Source organism: Cebus imitator, unplaced genomic scaffold (genome assembly GCF_001604975.1).
Source record: "Cebus imitator isolate Cc_AM_T3 unplaced genomic scaffold, Cebus_imitator-1.0 Scaffold963, whole genome shotgun sequence".
Taxonomy (NCBI): Eukaryota; Metazoa; Chordata; class Mammalia; order Primates; family Cebidae; genus Cebus; species Cebus imitator.
This window is the reverse complement of record NW_016108278.1, coordinates 60185-77294: the sequence shown is the minus strand read 5'-3', so window position 1 is coordinate 77294 and position 17110 is coordinate 60185. Positions and strand designations below refer to the sequence as shown.

Here is a 17110-nt window from a genome sequence, read left to right as displayed (position 1 = left end):
AGATTCTACATTTACCTACTGCAGGATTCCGCTGATATGACATTCTGGAAAAGCCAAAGTGCAAGAACAAAAAACAGATCAGTGATTGCCAAGGGCTGGGGGTGGAGGAAGAGACATTCTACACAGGAGCATGAGGGAATCTGGAGTGGGTGGGTATGGCTTGATATCTTGACTCTGATGGTATTACATGAATATATGTTTATCAAAACTCATAGAAATGTACACCAAAAGAGTGATTTTAGAAATTCACTCATAGAAATTCACACCAAAAGACTGAATTTTACTGAATATAAATTGTAGTATTTTAAAAGTCCCTGCCAACTTATTTTCGTTTAACATACATCTCCAAGAATAACAAGGAGTTTCAGCTTAGATTCTAGACAGGGAAAAAGATGGGTAAGATGGATGATCTTAAGCAGTAAATATTGTTTGGATTTTTGCTCATCTAAAAATCTCAACCTTTATTCTTTCTGGTTCCACACGAATGCAAAATTGTCTTAAAGGTTCAGAATACTAAGACTTCCATAATTCTTTTTCATTCTTACTAAGTGAATATGTAACTCTCCCCTTAAAATTTCCCCCAAATCTCCCATTTGCCTATCTTACTAACCTTCTAAATGTTCCTAGTATTCTTCTCCTTTTTTACATCTCTAGCTCCTCCAACTAATATTGAGACAGCCAGGTGGGAAGGGGTCCCTAGAGAAACTCCAACCAGCCTGCCCACTGAGGTGGAGCCTTGGGAAGTTCACAAGGTTTGCAGCAGGAATAAGCCTGGGCCTGGCCCCTCTTTCTCCTGTGTGGAACCTGGAATTCAAACTGCCGGGTGGTAAGCGCTCTAGCAGAGGTCCTCTGGCCTTGCGAGAGTACTTGTTTCCCCCACTTTTTCCCTTTTTCACCCAATAAAACCCTGTTTCACTCACCCTTTAAACCATCTGCAAGCCTGAATTTTTGTGGCCGTGGGACAAAGAATCTCGTTTTTAGCTGAACTATGGAAAAGCCCTACAACAATATTCCCACATGCATCTTGTTCCATTTCTCTCTCTTACTTATTTCTCTTCTATCTTTCTTATGGTGTGTCCTGACTCCTGCAAATTCATATCACTCTTAAAGTACACACTGAACACAATACCCTTCAGATTTCTAGTTGGAAAAACAATATTAGGAATTATGCCTCAGAGGAACAAAGAAATAAACCATATTACTGGTCAAATTTTAACTCAGTTTCAGGATCCAAAAACAACACAATGCATCTTAAAAAACAAGTTTCACAGCTGCACCAAGTAGCAAATATTTAGTTTCAGTTCTGTAAATATTTTGCTTAGTTAGTTTCAGTTCTGGAAACATTTCAGTTAGTCCATACAATCTTTAGAACATGTCTGTTTAAATAAGAACCCTGGGCAGAGTCGGGTCTGGCAGAGTTTGGAGGGAAAAAAAAGTACCCTGTTTTCTATGAAATGCAGTATCCTGAATTCCTGAATAAAAGGAAATTTAATAAATAAAATTGAGGGAGGAGGGGAGAAAGAAAGAAAAAAAAAGAATGAAATAACTTTTTTCAAAAGCAAAAGAGGTCAGTAAAGGTATCCTTTCTACTGAACTGAAGCACAAACATACACTCAGTACACGGTTGTTCTTTCTCAGAAAATCTGCCATATATTGAAATGCTAAAGGGTTTGCTGGTGGGCAGGGTCCGCTTCTCACTCTTACCCTCAAATCTCCACATCTCTTTTTAATTACAAAGGATCTATAAATCAAAAGCCATGGATCAATAAATGCAAAGCCCCTGTGTTTGCAGGGCAACACCTAACAAAAATAGCACTAACAATATAAACACAAAGAACATTTTTTTCCTTCATCTTCTTATAATCTAATTTATTGTTCATTTCTCTTCCCCAGAGGTATTTAAGTAACGTACACAGTACAATAACTGATGTAGCAATTACACATCTATTCTCCAAACCATCCCTATTGCAAACATATCACTTTTACAGAGACTATCAAGTGCTAATGCTCCTAAAACCCAGCTTCCTTCATGCTGCAGTGGAAGAAAAGTTGCCTCTATTTTTTCAAATGCCATCAATTACATTACCAGATTCTCCCTCTTCCAAGCCATCTCTGAATGTAAGGTCTATTTTTAACATTTTCTGTGATGTCTCTGTAGCTGTCATCTTGTAGCTTAGCGGAACAGATTAGAAAATGCCTTTAGAAAGGAAGCTGAAACCGAGCCATCAACGGTTTGGTATGTGGTGACGTTGAAATGATTTGCTTAACTCTTACCATGAACTCACGGAATGCTCTGGATAAGCGAATAATTCAAATATCACCAGATATGAGGAGATAATTCAAAGATTACCAGATTCAGGGATAACACTGGACACAAGAAAAAAACCTTATAGATATCATTAAACATCCACCATGATGGCTAAAACAAAAAGACTAATATAAATATTTTTAGGGGAATGTGCTACTACTGGAGCTCTAATACAGTGCTGGTAGGAGAACAAATCTAACAACATAGAGTATCTATGTAATACTCTCTGACATAACTACCAAAGTTAAACATAACCAAATCCTGATCTAGTAATTCTACTCAAGTATATTTCCCCATGAAACACACATATATACACAAAAGAACATGCACAAAGTGGTCATAATAGCATTACTTGTAGCAAACCTGGAAACTCAAATTCCCATTACAAGTAGAATGGAGACATATTGCATATTAATACTATGAAATAATATACAACAATAAACAGGAAGAAATTCCTACTATAGGTAACGCCATGGATGAACTCAAAAACATAGTATTTAGCACAAGAACTCAGACACTACTGCATACACCTTGAACTGTTACACTTATATAAAGTTTAAAACAGATAAAAGTATCTGTGAAGATTATTTTGTGAAACAGGAAGGAAAAAGGTGACTGGCAAGGTCCAAAAGGGTTTGACACTGCTGGTAAAATTCTATTTCATAAGAAGAGTAGTGGTTGTATGGATGGTGCTCACTTTGTGAGAATTAAGTATACACTCGTGATATATAACTGTTCACTATGCTAAATAAAAGTATTTACTGAATAATACCTGTATTAAAAATACAGAAAACAATACCTGTATTAAAAAAAATAAAATAGCACACATTAAATGCATCAGAAGAAAAGTGTAAAAATTGGTAACAATGATATTACAAAGGTAGGTTAGTGACAGTAAATGGCCATGGATACAGCCACTGGGGACCCATGAAAGTAACTGTGCAATGGTGTATTAGTAATCAACACTGTAATTTAGAAGGTTTAGTGGTGCACTGCTTCCAGGACGGAAAAAGAAAAAGAAAGAGAAAGAAAGGAAAGAAGAAAGAAGGAAAGGAAAGGACAAAGGAAAGGAAAGGAAAGGAAAAAGGAAAGGAAAGGAAAGAAGGAGGGAAGGAAAGAAAGAAAGAGAAAGAAAGAGAAAAGAAAAGAAAAAAAGGAAAGAAAGTGTATGCCTTTGCAGGACTAACAAATTAGCTACAAGATTAGAAATTACAGTTTAGGGGTCATGCAGTCTCTGGCTCCAACAGTCTGAATCTCCCCAGATTGTTCCTGGGGATAGCATCAGTATTGTAAAACCTAAGGTCAGTGCTTGAGATATTTTGCAGACCCTGCACTCCATGGATCACCTGACACTACCCAGACCTGTAATCTGGCCCAACCAATTCTGCCATCCCACCCAAGAACAGAAGAAAGCAAAAAAAAAAAAAAAAACTCATTTTGACCTCCTGTGATTCTATCTCCAACCTGACTAATCAGCACTGCCCACTTCCCATGTCCCTTCTGCTAACTCATCTTTAAAAAGTCTGATCCCTGAATGCTCCCAGAGACGGATATGAGGAGACAGATTTGAGTAGTAACAAAACTCCCGTCTTCTGCACAGCCGCCTCTGCATGAATCTCTTTCTCCATTGCAATTCCCTCGTCTTGATAATCGTCTCTATCCAGGCAGCAGGCAAGGTGAACCCACTGGACGGTTACAACAGCACCGCGAATGCTGAGCTAAGAGCACCGTGTTACAAAAACCGTGGCACACCTCCCTTAAAAATAAGTTTCCCAAGAAAGGTGGGAAGAAAATAAGGGGCTCAGGCCAGCTGCAAGTAGATGCCTATCTTCCAAATAAAACGCCAAGCCCTCTTGAGATCACAGCACGTGCGCGTTTCCCCCCCAGGCTGGACGGACAAGCGGGATCAGAGAGAGTTGTGTGGGGCGAGGGCGGCTGGGTGGCCCTGAAGCAGGCCCCTGGGATCCCGTTTCCCTCTCCCTGTCCTTCCAAAAGCCTGTAAGCCACAGACACCCGTGTCCTGTCCAGGGGACACCCCTTCTCAGGTCCCCCAAAGTTCTGCAAACTCTGATGGCAAAGGCAGGTCAGAGGCCCGAGACGTGGGGAGGCATCGCACAGGTTTTTCTTCCATGGCCTGGTCGGAGCGGATGCTCACCCAACTGAGAAGGCCCTGGCGCGGTCACACTGGGTAAATCGAGGCGAAGGCGCTTTTTTGGCGCTCCTGGTGCCGGCTTCTTTACCCCAAGGCAGAGGCGCTGCAGAAACGGCTGGGAAGCAGGAAGGGAGGAGCGTTGCGGCTGCGGGATTCGCGGCTACTACTAAGCGGGCGCCCAGTGGGCTTCTAGGCTCTCTGGCGCTCACCCCTTCCGGTCCCCGCGCCGACCCGGGCCCCCACCTACGGAACCCCTTCCGGTCCCCGCGCCGACCCGGGCCCCCACCTACGGAACCCCTTCCGGTCCCCGCCATCTTCTGGCCTCAAGTCCGCGCCGCAGCCCCGGGGGCGGGGGACGGGGCGGGAGGCGAGACTGCGCCCAGCATGGCCCCACCTCCGCAGCGCCCCGGAGAGATCCGCCTGGGGCTGGATCCCCTGCCTTCCATTTCCCCGGCAGCCGCTGGCGCCTGTGACCCGAGCAGGAAGCCCAAATCGACAGGAAGGTAATTCCTGGACTACCTGACCCACATCCGGCAGGGACGTGACCGTCCTCCAACTGGGAGCGCAAGGCCGGGTCTGGCGGATCCTTTCCGGTGATAAGGACACAGAGACGCCCTTGTCCCATGTCCCTCGTTTGGAGGCAGAGCCCAGGGATTGGGGGAACCCGGTGGAGGCCTCGACCCAGAGCCGATTCCCACCCTGGGGCACAGGAGCGTTTTAGGTGGTGAAACTATTCTATGTGTAATGGTGGATATGTTATAGGAGCAGAAAGAACTCATTTCGGTTGACAGGGTAAAGCGAGTCTCAGGTAGAAAACCGGACAAAAAGCAGCTCAAAAATAGCTCCCTTTCTAACCTCAGGCCACTCAAAGAAATCACTTCTAACAACAAGCGCCTGAACGAGCAGACAGTAAAACACAAGTAAGACAGCTCAGACACAGAAGGACTGGGGCGGGTGCGGGGAGTCTCCTGGCTAAATCACCAAGCTTCACACTTACACGGTGGACCCCAGTAAAACAGTAGGCCATAATAAGCAGGTTCCTTTCCCTTTAGGGGCACCAAGATGCCTACAGCTGCAAGATGTAGGGGAACAGACACAGAAACTCTCCCTCCCAAATAAGCAGGACCAAAAAAACACGGACTAAGAGTCTATGTGGTCAGGGAATGGGATAAGAGCTGATAAAAGACTGCTCTGTTCATGTAGTACACCTGGTCCCAACTAAACCCTGGGGCCCTAGGAGGATCAGACATCCCCTGCTCACGAGCCCCCTCCTCACTGGCCCATTTATAAAAACCCTGACATTTTTACTACAACTTGGCAGTAGGCTTGGGACCCCTGTTGTAATAGAGACCAGTTTTTCCTTTTGCCTATTAAACTCCTGCTCCAAACTCACTCTGTGTGTGTGTGTGTGTGTGTGTGTGTGTGTGTGTGTGTGTGTGTGTGTCCAAGACCTCAACTTCCTTGGCCATGAGACCAGAAATCTTGGTATTTACCCCAGACAATGAGGCTGCTTCAGATACATCTCATACATTTGTCAAACCCACAGAATATACAACAGAAAGCGGGAACCCTAAACGATGGACTTACTCATAATGTATCAATATTTTTTTCATCCAGACAAATCGTACAACACTAATGGGAGACATTAATCATAAGGGAAATTGTGTAGGAGGAAGAAGTGATCCATGAGAATTCTGCACTTGCCCTCGATTTTTCCACAACCCTAAAACTATTCTAAAATAACCTGTATTAATTATTTTTAAAAATTAGATGACTTTTTTGTCAATGTTATGATTGTTTTTAGCTGTGACATAAAAATCTATAATCATCCTTCAATATAACTTATAATTTGTTGCCACATACAAATAAAAAAAATTACACATATATATCCTGCACCACTGGATATAGTAGGATTAGAATTTTCTTACATGATCATGAAACAGCCTTGATCACATTTCAGAAGTAGTACCTTCTGCATATGGATATCCAGTGTTCCCAGAAACATTTATTGAAGAGACTGTCCTGTCCACAATGAGTGTTTTTGATACGTTTGTCAAAAATCAGTTGACTGTAGATACATGAATTAATTTTTGGGTTCTCTATTCTGTTCCATTGGTCTATGTGTCTTATCCTAGTACCATACTCTATTAGTCCAAATGCTTATGATAAAGACATACTCAAGACTGGGTAACTTATAAAGAAAAAGATATTTAATAGGCTCACATTTTCACATGGCTGGAGAGGCCTCACAATCATGGCAGAAAGCAAAATGCACATTTTACATGGCAGTAAACAAAACAACTTGTACAGGGAAACTCTGCTTTATAAAACCATCAGATCTTGTGAGACTTACTCACTATGATGAGAACAGCACAGGAAAGACCTGCCCCCATGATTCAATTACCTCCCATCACATCCTTCCCATGACACATGGGAATCGTGGGAGCTACAATTCAAGATGAGATTTGATTGGGGACACAGAGCTAAGCCATATCATTCCATCCCTGGCCCCTCCTCACATTTCAAAACCAATCATGCCTTCCCAACAGGCCCCCAAAGTCTTAACGCATTTCAGCATTAACTGAAAAGTCTACAGTCCAAAGTCTCATCTGAGACTAGGCAAGTCCCACCTATGAGCCTGTAAAATCAAAAGTAAGTTCATTACTTCATGGCCAGGCTTCACAGAGCCGAGAATAAAATCTCATTTTCACATTTAGAGGAAAACACAAGAAAAGTCAGCAAATGAGAAACTGTGGCCCTTGAAGTGAGAAGAACGGTAGAATACAGTAATGTATTTTAGGAAGGTATAAGGGAAAGACACTGAACAGGGGTTACTTTGTTTATAGGATTACTTTTCAGTGGTTTCAAGTGTAGAGGAAAAATATCCATATTTCTCAATTACACTTATTATTTTCTAATAATGAGACATAAAGAATGCCTGCAGTATGCACGTAGGTAATACAACAACCTTATTGTAATTGCATCTCTGTAGGTTATTCTCAAAGAAGATTTGCATTGAACAAAGTTAAATAGTCAAGGACGACTTTATTCAAAATTGTTGCAATAGGGTCAAGCCTGTTTCAATAGGGAAGGGAGACTGTATTCAACTGTGTTGAACAAAAGGTGGGACAGTTTGTAAAGCCTGGCATATGCTAATGAAAAAGTCCTGAGGAATGTTAGTGGGGAAGGTGGGTCAACATGCTGAGGCCATTTGTATTTGCTAACTGGCACATACGGAAGTAAGAGTCCTACCCTCCACAGAGATGGGGAGATGAGGGAACTATTTTTCTTGATTATTATTTTTCAAAGAAATGGCTCCCAGTTTTTTGAGAAAGGTATTTCTGGGCCGTAAAACTGATAAAAGGCTAGAGAAAGATTTAAATATGAAATAAGAAGAAAGAATTTATAATGGGAAGATTTCTAAAGTAAATAATCTAAAGGATCTGTAGTCAGGAAAAAATCTGTCTAAAGTTTAGTCAAGTTGAGGGGAACATCAAGGCAGTCTTGTTCATCCTACACATGTATAAAACCTTGTTCAGGGTCACCTTGACATTAACTCACCCTCAAAATTCTTGCAAACACATAACAGAACATTTTATTTAAGTTTTCAAAGTCTAAGCAATGTGGATAACATTGTGTTGAAAGCAGCTAAAAGGCTCTTAGCAAAGCAACACAGTAAATATTGGTTTAACCTACTTGAATTTAGTCAGACCACTCAACTAAGAGCAGAACTACCTTTTTAAGAATTAAGCCCAGCCTTAGGCAAAATTGTTTAGGAGACAGCATTTTGCTTCAGTTCTCCCTATGTCCTGGTATTTCTGGTGTTATAACAGCCCGCAGTAGTACCACAGATTGTGAAAGAAGCCCGAATTTGGGAGTTGGGAAACAGTTCAGTCTTCCTCTTTACTTATCTACAAAGTAAAGAATACCTACCTAACAAATACAAGTATTGGTACATCCAATGAAATAATGTGGATTTAAACATTTTACCAATTACTTTCTGACTTCAGTACACAGGTGAACGGACAAAAGAAAAAAAAAAAAGGGGGCATTGCAGCGCCCTCTTCTGGGAACTGTTGGTAAATTAACTCAGACAGTTGAAATGGATTTTCTAGGTGAATACAAAAGTTTCACTCTACCGATAACTGCTCCATTTTAAAAAATATATAAATACATTGAAATGTGCAAACAAACATCAAATTCGTGTGAAGAGAAACGCCAATGTTCATATCCCTTTCCTCAACCCTTTCCACACATGCATTTGGGCAGCCCAGGGAACCTCAGAATGAAAATCAGAAAATAATTTATCAAGAATTCATGTCACTTACAGCAGTAGTTCTAAAACTTTAATGCACCTATAAATTACCTGGAGATCTTTTTAAACTGCAGATTCATATTCACTGGGTCCAGGATTCTGCATTTCTAACAATCTCCCAGGTGAGGCCTATGCTGATGATGGCATGACTGAAATCACCTTTGCAAAAATTGTAACAGCGAGAACATAACTACCCAACAGATTCACCTTGCCTAATGCCTAGACAGAGCCAAGCTATCAAGACAGGTAAATTGCAATAGAGGAAAAGTAATTCATGCAGAGCCAGCTGTGTGGGAGTCCAGAGTTTTAGTCAAAACTCAAATCAGTCTCTCAGAGCACTCAGGAAGCAGTTTTTAAGGACAACATAGTGGGTGGGAGGAAGCCAGTGATACAGGTGATAGAAATAAATTATTTAGGCAGATAGTAAGGACAACAGAGTCATAGGCAGAGTTTTCCATTTTAACAAAAAGCAGCCCCCCAAAATCACTTTTTTTTCTAACAAGGAGCAGCCTGAGAAATTGAACTGCAGACATAGCTAAGCAAGCTGGAAGCTTGCACCGATGAATGCCGACAGCTATGCCAATAGAAAAGGGCTAGCTCAGATGGAGGCTCCGTCTTCTTTTCTTTTCTTGTTCTTTTTTTTATATGTTGAAAATGTGGTTTTAATAGTTAATTCTTCATCTTACGTAGGAGCACAATAAAATATACCACAATCTGAAGAACTCCAGAATTACGAGTATAAGAGTGAAGAAAATCCAGATGGGCTACAATAGCCATTACCTTAAACTGCAAGAGACAAAGTTCCAACCCGAAGGTTAAAATTTATATATTTATGACTGGCTACATTTATGACTTAAAGAACAGCTTTGTGGGCCGGGCGCGGTGGCTCATGCCTATAATCCCAGCACTTTGGGAGGCCAAGGCGGGCGGATCAAGAGGTCAAGAGATCGAGACCATCCTGGCCAACACTAAAAATACAAAAAAACTTAGCCGGGCGTGGTGGCGCACATCTGTGGTCCCAGCTACTCGGGAGGCTGAGATGGAAGAATCGCTTGAACCCAGGGGGCGGAAGTTGCAGTGAGCCAAGATTGCCACCACTGCACTGCAGCCTGGTGACAGAGAAAGACTTTGTCCCCCCCCCCCAAAAAAGAAGAGTTTTGTGAGGGGAGAAACTCTGTCAATGAAGAAGAAAAATTACTGAATTTCAAATTAAAGAATAAAAGGAGCTCCCATAGCAAATACTAGAGGGATGAAAGCAAGAATCATTAATTGAGGATTTGATGCTCTCAAAGGAATAAACCTCTCTGATGACACACAAGCTGGATGCTTGAGAGCTGCAGGTTTATAAGGAAGATTCACAAATGCCTCAGCAAATCCCAAATGATTATCATATCAATGTTCTTAATAACACACCAAAGTACAGTAAAGGAGCTGGCAACATGGCACAGGCCAGGCAGAGAACCATCTGCATAATAAAAGATTAGGAAGGAGGTGACCAGCTACTTCACACACTATGCAAATGGCACACCTAGTCCTAACCAGTTTTTCCCCCACTGTGTAAATGACACAGCTGGTCTGACCAATCTTTCCTGCTCTACATAAATCAGACGCTACCTCCTCAAGCTCGTCTATAAAACCTTCCACATTTCACTGCTGAAGCGGCAACCCATTTCTTCAGGACCCCCTCTCTCTGCAGCAGAGAGAGCTCTACTCTTTCTTTTGCCTGTTAAACTTCTTTTAACCTCATTCTGGTATATCTGTGCCCTTAGTTTTTAGTGGCCATGAGACAGCAAATCTCAGGTATTTACCCAAGACAGTGATGCCGCTTCCCAGTAAGTCAGGAGTGCTGATCATTTGAGTCAAAAATAAAATCACAGGGAGTCGAAGCTGTCTTCTTGCACTGAGTCAATTCCTGGGTGGGGGACACAATATCTGATGAACCATTTTATTTATCTGGGTGGTTTCAGCTGATCCTTCAAGTGCAGGGTCTGCAAAATATCTCAAGCACTGGTCTTAGGTTTTACAATAGTGTCTCCCAGGAGCAACTTGGGGAGGATCCAATTTTTGTAGCCTCCAGCTGCATGACTCCTAAGCCATAATTTCTAATCTTGTGGCTGATTTGTTAGTTCTCCAAAGACAGTCTAGTCCCCAGGAATGAAGGAGGTTTGTTTTGGGAAGGGGCTGTTATCATCTTCGTTTTAAACTATAAACTATAATCTAAGTTTCTCCTAGAGTTAGTTCAGCCTACGCCCAGGAATGAATAAGGCCAGCTTGGAGGTTAGAAGCAAGATAGAGTTGGTTAGGTCATATCTCTTCCACTGTTTCAGTTATAATTTTGTAATGATGGTTTTAAGAAAATGATGACACTGAAAGACATCTGACCTAACCAACTCCATCTTTCCTTTAACCTCCAACTGCCCTTGGTCATTTCTGGGTGTGAACCCAAGCTAACTTTGGGAGAAATTTAGTTTATAGTTTAAAGACAGTAGCCCTTCCCCAAAACTACACTGTGTTTGTAAAGTTAATGAAAGGCCACCGGGCTAGGAGAAGGAGAGGAAGCTGACTTCTGTCAAAGTGTAGACATAAATGATTACCATCCATTATTTCGGAGGTCACAAGATTTGCAACTTCCCCAGTCACTCCTGTAGATAACGTCACTGTTGTAGAACCTAAGATTGGCCTTTTGAAATGTGTTTTCGGGTTTTTGTATTTCTGATGACTTGGCCCTGGGGCCCCGCCCAGAAGCTAACTTAGTGCTCACCAGGACCATTTTCCACACCCCAGGATTGCATCTCCCACCAGTGAGCCACACCCATTCCCTAACCACCCCTTCCTCTCAAAACTATCTTTGGAAAACTCTAGCCTCCAAATTTAGGAGGAGGCTGATTTGAGTAGTAATAAAACTATGGTCTCCTGTTTAGCCAGGTTTACATGTGTAAAATTCTTTCTTTACTGCAATTTTCCTGTCTTGATAAATCAGCTCTATCTGGGCAGTGGACAAGAAGAACCCACTGGACAGTTAAAGGACCTTCCAGAAACTTCCAGTCCTGGCATACAGACAGAAATACTCACTGCGAGAGTGGTAAAATGGAAAATTCCTATGGTCCTTAGGAGAGTCAGCTCTCAGCACAGGAGGGAGTAAAAGGCTCAGCAGATGTTTGCATAGGGTGAGGAAGAGGGTACAGCACAGCACAGCACAAAGGAGTAACCCGGCCCCAGGAGCAGGTTGTTTATGTTTTTGGGTCCCATCACCCTCCCTAATGCCCTGGAGCTTGTGACTCTGCAATAATTATGCCTGAAAAGGGTCTGAGACCACTGGCCTGGGACAGATTTAAGAAACTCTACCAGCATGGTGCCTCACTCCTGTAATCCCAGCACTGTGGGTGGCTGAGGCCGGCAGACCACCTGAGGTCAGGAGTTCAAGACCAACCTGGCCAACGTGGTGAAACCCTGTCTCTACTAAAAAACAAAAATTAGCCAGGCGTGGAAGCGGGCACCTGTAATCCCAGCTGCTTGGGAGACTGATGCGTGGGAATTGCTTCAAACTGGGAGGCAGAGGTTGCAGTGAGCCAAGATTGTGCCACTGCACTCCAGCCTGGGCGACAGAGCAAGAAAACTCTATCTCAAAAAAAAAAAAAAAAAATTCTATTCAGTCTGTTTTAAAATACAAGGAAATTTCCTTCCTAATGAGCAATTAAGTGGTGTTGAAGGTGACTGAACCATGAGAAGGAACTTCCTTGGGTTGGAAAGATCTTTTAGGAGGGTGAGTGAGGAGAGCAGAGATGGTTAGCTGTTCTGGGTACCACCCTCCTGCCTCTGCCTCTGGTGTAGCTAGGAGTTGAAAAAAGGAAAATTCACTTCTAAAGCAGGTGGAAGAAATTAGAGGTTCATGGAAGTATTCAGTAGATGCTGTCTCCAGGTAGCGGGTTACAGGAAAAGGTAGGAGTTTTAGTGGCCAGAATAACATATCTATTATACTACCTGCTTCTACATCATACAGACAGAAATCAAGCTGTCCACAGTTCAGACCAGACATTATGCCCTGTGATGAACTTTAGTGCTTCCTGTGCAAAACTGAAAATAAAAATCCTTCTAGGTAAAAAATCTGACATTTGGAATAATGACTTTCCACACCACTTTACGAGTTACTTAAATAACACTTTTGAATGACTGAAGTGTGCCACATATACTTTGTACATATAATAATTTATTTTCAATTTATAGTCACTGTCCAAGATAGACAGTGTAGTCAACACATATTGAGCCTTCCGGGGATTACCCGACCATGAGCCCAAGCGCTTTCTTTCTTTTTGGGGGAGGTGGGGTGGCAGGAGAGACAAGGTCTTGTTCTGCTGCCCAGGCTGGAGTGCGGTGGGGCAACCAGAAGCTCTGTTAAGCCTGATGCATATATTGTCTCAGTCAGTTTCCCCAGGGCACTACTATCTCCAGAGCATTCTGATTAAGAAAAAGTTTAAAGAGTTTAAATATCTTGTCCAAGGTAACAGAATATGTAAATGCAAAAGCTCATATCTGAATCTATGCCATCTGATTCTAGAGTCCATGGAAACTCACAGCTGTAGGACCCAATGTGATGCAACTACTAAGTGACAGGTACAATTTGTAGGTGCAGAAAGATGTGATACACTTTGTCATCTGTCATATGGGTTATAGCTACACTCTTGTAACAAAAGACAGGTTAACAAGAGAAAAGCATAATAAATTTACTTAAAGTTTCGTATGACATGGGAAATTTCAGAAATAAAAACTCGAAGACTCGAGGAAAACTGTCCATTTTTATGCATATATTGTATGGAGAATGGAAAGCCATGTAGGACTGTGATTGGACCAGAGTGTAACCAAAAGGTCCAGACTGGGGGGTGTGGGGGGTACCCAGCAGGACCTGTTTGTCCCAATCTTGGCCTCTGTGTGCAGCAGTCCTTCCTCCTGAGTAGAGGGCAAGACCCATTCTAGGATGAGGCTCTTAAGATCTACTATCAGAGAAGTAGGTCAGAGAATTTCTTTATGGCCAGATTATATAAAAAAATAGAGTAAACTTAGAGTAATATTTGTAGTTTCTATAATTAGCCCTTAGAAAGAGGAATTCTGGTTTCTATAGCATGCCTAGGGGATAAAGAGGAGTCAGAGACAGGTGGATAGAAGAAGGTCAAAGAGAAACTTTGCTTCTGAGGCCCTTCCAATGTTTTCCATTTCAAAGTACTCAGCATGCCAGAGTGCCAATCTTTGGAGTATCATTTTATAAGCCCACAACAAATTCAAGCATACCTGTGTAGGTCTAACCCAAAAACTGTGATCACTCTTTTGCTCTGAACTGGCTTAGTACACTTAAACCAAACGTACGTATACATTTGATCTGAAACAAAAAAATGACTACATAAATGTATAGGATAAAATATAAAAATAAGTAAACATTATTTTCATCTAGTTAATTAGAAAATATTGGATAAATAAAAATGCTATATTTGGGAGTGATACAGATAGGTAAGAATAGCACTGTGATGGAGGAGTACAACAGCCACATGGTGGAGTAAGAAGCCCTGGACCCTCCTTCTTCCAACAAACACAGTAATTAAGCAACAATTCATGGAAATTTTCCTTTTTGAGAAATCAGAAACAAACTGAAAGGTTACTACACCACAAGAGAATGCAAAACTACATTTACCAAAGCTAGTAGGGAAATATAGAATAGCCTCTGACCAAAAACTCTTCTCAGTGCCACATAATTAGGAAGACACTCTCTAGCCCTCAGCTTCACCCAGGGGAGAGAAGGTATTAATTTGTGCATCCAGTACTCCAACTTTTCTGACGGGGTTCCCCAGAGGACTGGCTTCTGTCTTGCCATACTTGGAACTCCGAAGTTTCCAGCACAGTCTAGCCACCTTCAGAAAAACAAAGGTCGTGGCTTAGGCTGATAGATGCCATGGATACTTTCCTCTGCTCAGCACACAGCAAGCAGATGGAAAGTTTCCATCAGCTTCCCTTTGGGAATGGAAAGCTTAATCAATGTATCCAGTACCTCACCTTCTCCATGGCTGCCCAAATATGAACATCTGACTCATGAGTCCTAGAACTCTACTGAGTCCTGCATATATTAGTAACTTGGGGGAAAATGAAGGTGGTAGCTTGGCCTGGTAGACACCATAGCTCTTCCTCAACCCTAGCTCAGCAAAGAGTGAGCTGGCAAAAACCACAGTGGCCTTCTTGGGGAGGGAGGATTTGGTAAGGACCGCAAAATATGTGGCTGGGCTAATTTGTGGGATCTTCTCCTATACAAAGTCAGTCTGTGAAGACTAGAAGAGGTGCCTACATTTTCTAAAGTACAGACATCAATACAGAGAATCAAGAAAAAAAAGTAGGGAAAGATGTTTCAAAAAAGAAAAGCAGATACATTTTTAGAGACCAACCCTAATGAAACAGAGTTATATGATTCACCTGACAGAAAATTCAAACTAAAAGTCAAAGATGCTCACCAAGGTCAAGAGAACAATGCATTAGTAAAGTAAGAATTTCAGGAAAGATTTGGAAAATATTTTTAAAACTACCAAACAGAAATCATGGAGCTGAAGAACATAATAACCGAATTGAAAATTTTAGTAGAGGAGCTCAAGAGCAGACTAGATCCAGGAAAAGAAATCACCAGTGTACTTTAAGAAAGGTCACTGGAAATAATTCAGTCAGAGGTATAAAAAGAAAACAAGAGTGAAAAGGAGTGAAGAAAGCTTAAGGGAATTATGGATCATGTAAGACAGAATAATATAAACATTAGCAGAGGCTTAGAAGAAGAGAGAAAGAAAAGACCAGAAAACTTATTCACAGAAATGATGACTGAAAACTTCTTAAATCTGGGCAAGGAAGCAGACATCCAGATCCAAGAAGCCTGAAAACAAATAAACACCCAACCAAAAAACACTGCTTTGCAAAATTCATACCAAAACACATTATAATAAAATTGTCAAAAATCAAAGACAAAAAGAGAATTTTGAGAGAAGCAAGAAAAAAATTGATTTGTCAATGTAAGGAAACCTTCATAAGACTATTAGTACATTTTTTAGCACAAACATTGAGGGCAGAAAAAAGTGGGATCATAAATCAAAAGTGCTGAAAGAAAACTGCCAATGAAGAAGACTGTATCCAACAAAACTGTTTACAGGTGACATAAAGATTATCACTACCAAACAAGAGTAACACAATATCATAGGAAAGCAAGAAACTCATTGGTAAAGGTAGATATATAAACAAATACAGAATACTGCATTACTGTAATGATAATGGGCAAATCCTTTTTAGTTCTGGTATAAAGATAAAAGCAAAACAGCCAGGCATAGCTGCACGCACCTATAGTCCCAGCTACTGGGGAGACTAAGGCAGGAGGATCACTTGAGTCCAGGAGTTAGGGAATAGTCTGGGCAACATAGCAAGATCCTGTCTCAAAAAAAACCCCAAAAAGTTCAAAGATAATACCATTAAAATAATTATTTAAAAGTTAAGAGATACATAATATGAGTAGATATAAATTGTGACAGCTATTTCAAACAGGAAATTCTGAAATATGGAACAACATGGATGAACCTGTAGGATATTATGCTAAATGAAATAAGCCACACAGGGAAAGACAAATGCTGCATTATTTCACCTACATGAGGTGTCTAAAAGTCAAATTCATAGAATTAAAGCATGTAAGGGTGGTTGCCAGGAAATGTAGGGAAGGAAAATGAGTTACTAGTCAATGTGCATGAAGCTGCAGTCAAGTAAGATGAATAAGCTCTAGAGATCTGCTATACATTGTACCTACAGTCAACAATAATGTATTGAACTTAAAAATATATTAACAAGATAACCTCATGTTGTGTTTTTAATCCCAATAAAAAAATGGAAAAAAATAATTGGCACTGTTATTCATAATTGGCATGAGATTAAATTGACACAAAATTTCTGGAAAGTAGTTGGCAAGATGTTAAGAATCTTAAAAATGATCAGACCTTTAGACCCAAAGACAAACATGTGAAAAGAAATCCACTTCACCTTATTTGTTTCTTAAACACCACATGGATTGTATTATTTATATGGTTAAAAATGCTATTCATTGAGCATACATTCTGAAATAGTAATGTAGCATGTTCCTCTGGATTCTGGAATGCTTTGTGAGAGTGTTAGTAGAATCAGTGTTGTTCAAAAATACATTTTGGTTTTCCTCTTTTCAAGAGCATAATAGAATTACACTTCTCTACCTTCTTAAATTTAGGTATGACCCCATGACTAGTTGCAGTCAATTAAATGTATGTGTTACTTTTGGAAGTTTTAAGAACTAAAATGTGAT

General features: G+C 41.1%; 1 protein-coding gene across 4 annotated transcripts in view; it reads right to left on the bottom strand.

Moving 5' to 3' along the window:
• LOC108298449 (C-type lectin domain family 2 member E-like) overlaps positions 1-17110 on the bottom strand; it is a 60440-nt gene that overhangs the window by 9057 nt on the left and 34273 nt on the right. The window contains exon 1 of one of the 4 annotated variants that reach the window (XM_017521128.2): positions 4464-4682. The exons of 1 other annotated variant lie outside the window; for it this stretch is intronic. Coding sequence is in view for 2 of the 3 variants with exons in the window: in XM_037735783.1 (XP_037591711.1) it covers positions 2087-2165 (79 nt within the window). In the remaining variant the exon portion in view is untranslated. Of the gene's footprint in view, positions 1-2086; positions 2339-4463; positions 4683-17110 lie in introns of those variants that run through there. 2 more of the 4 variants (XM_037735783.1, XM_037735782.1) reach the window with 2 other exon arrangements.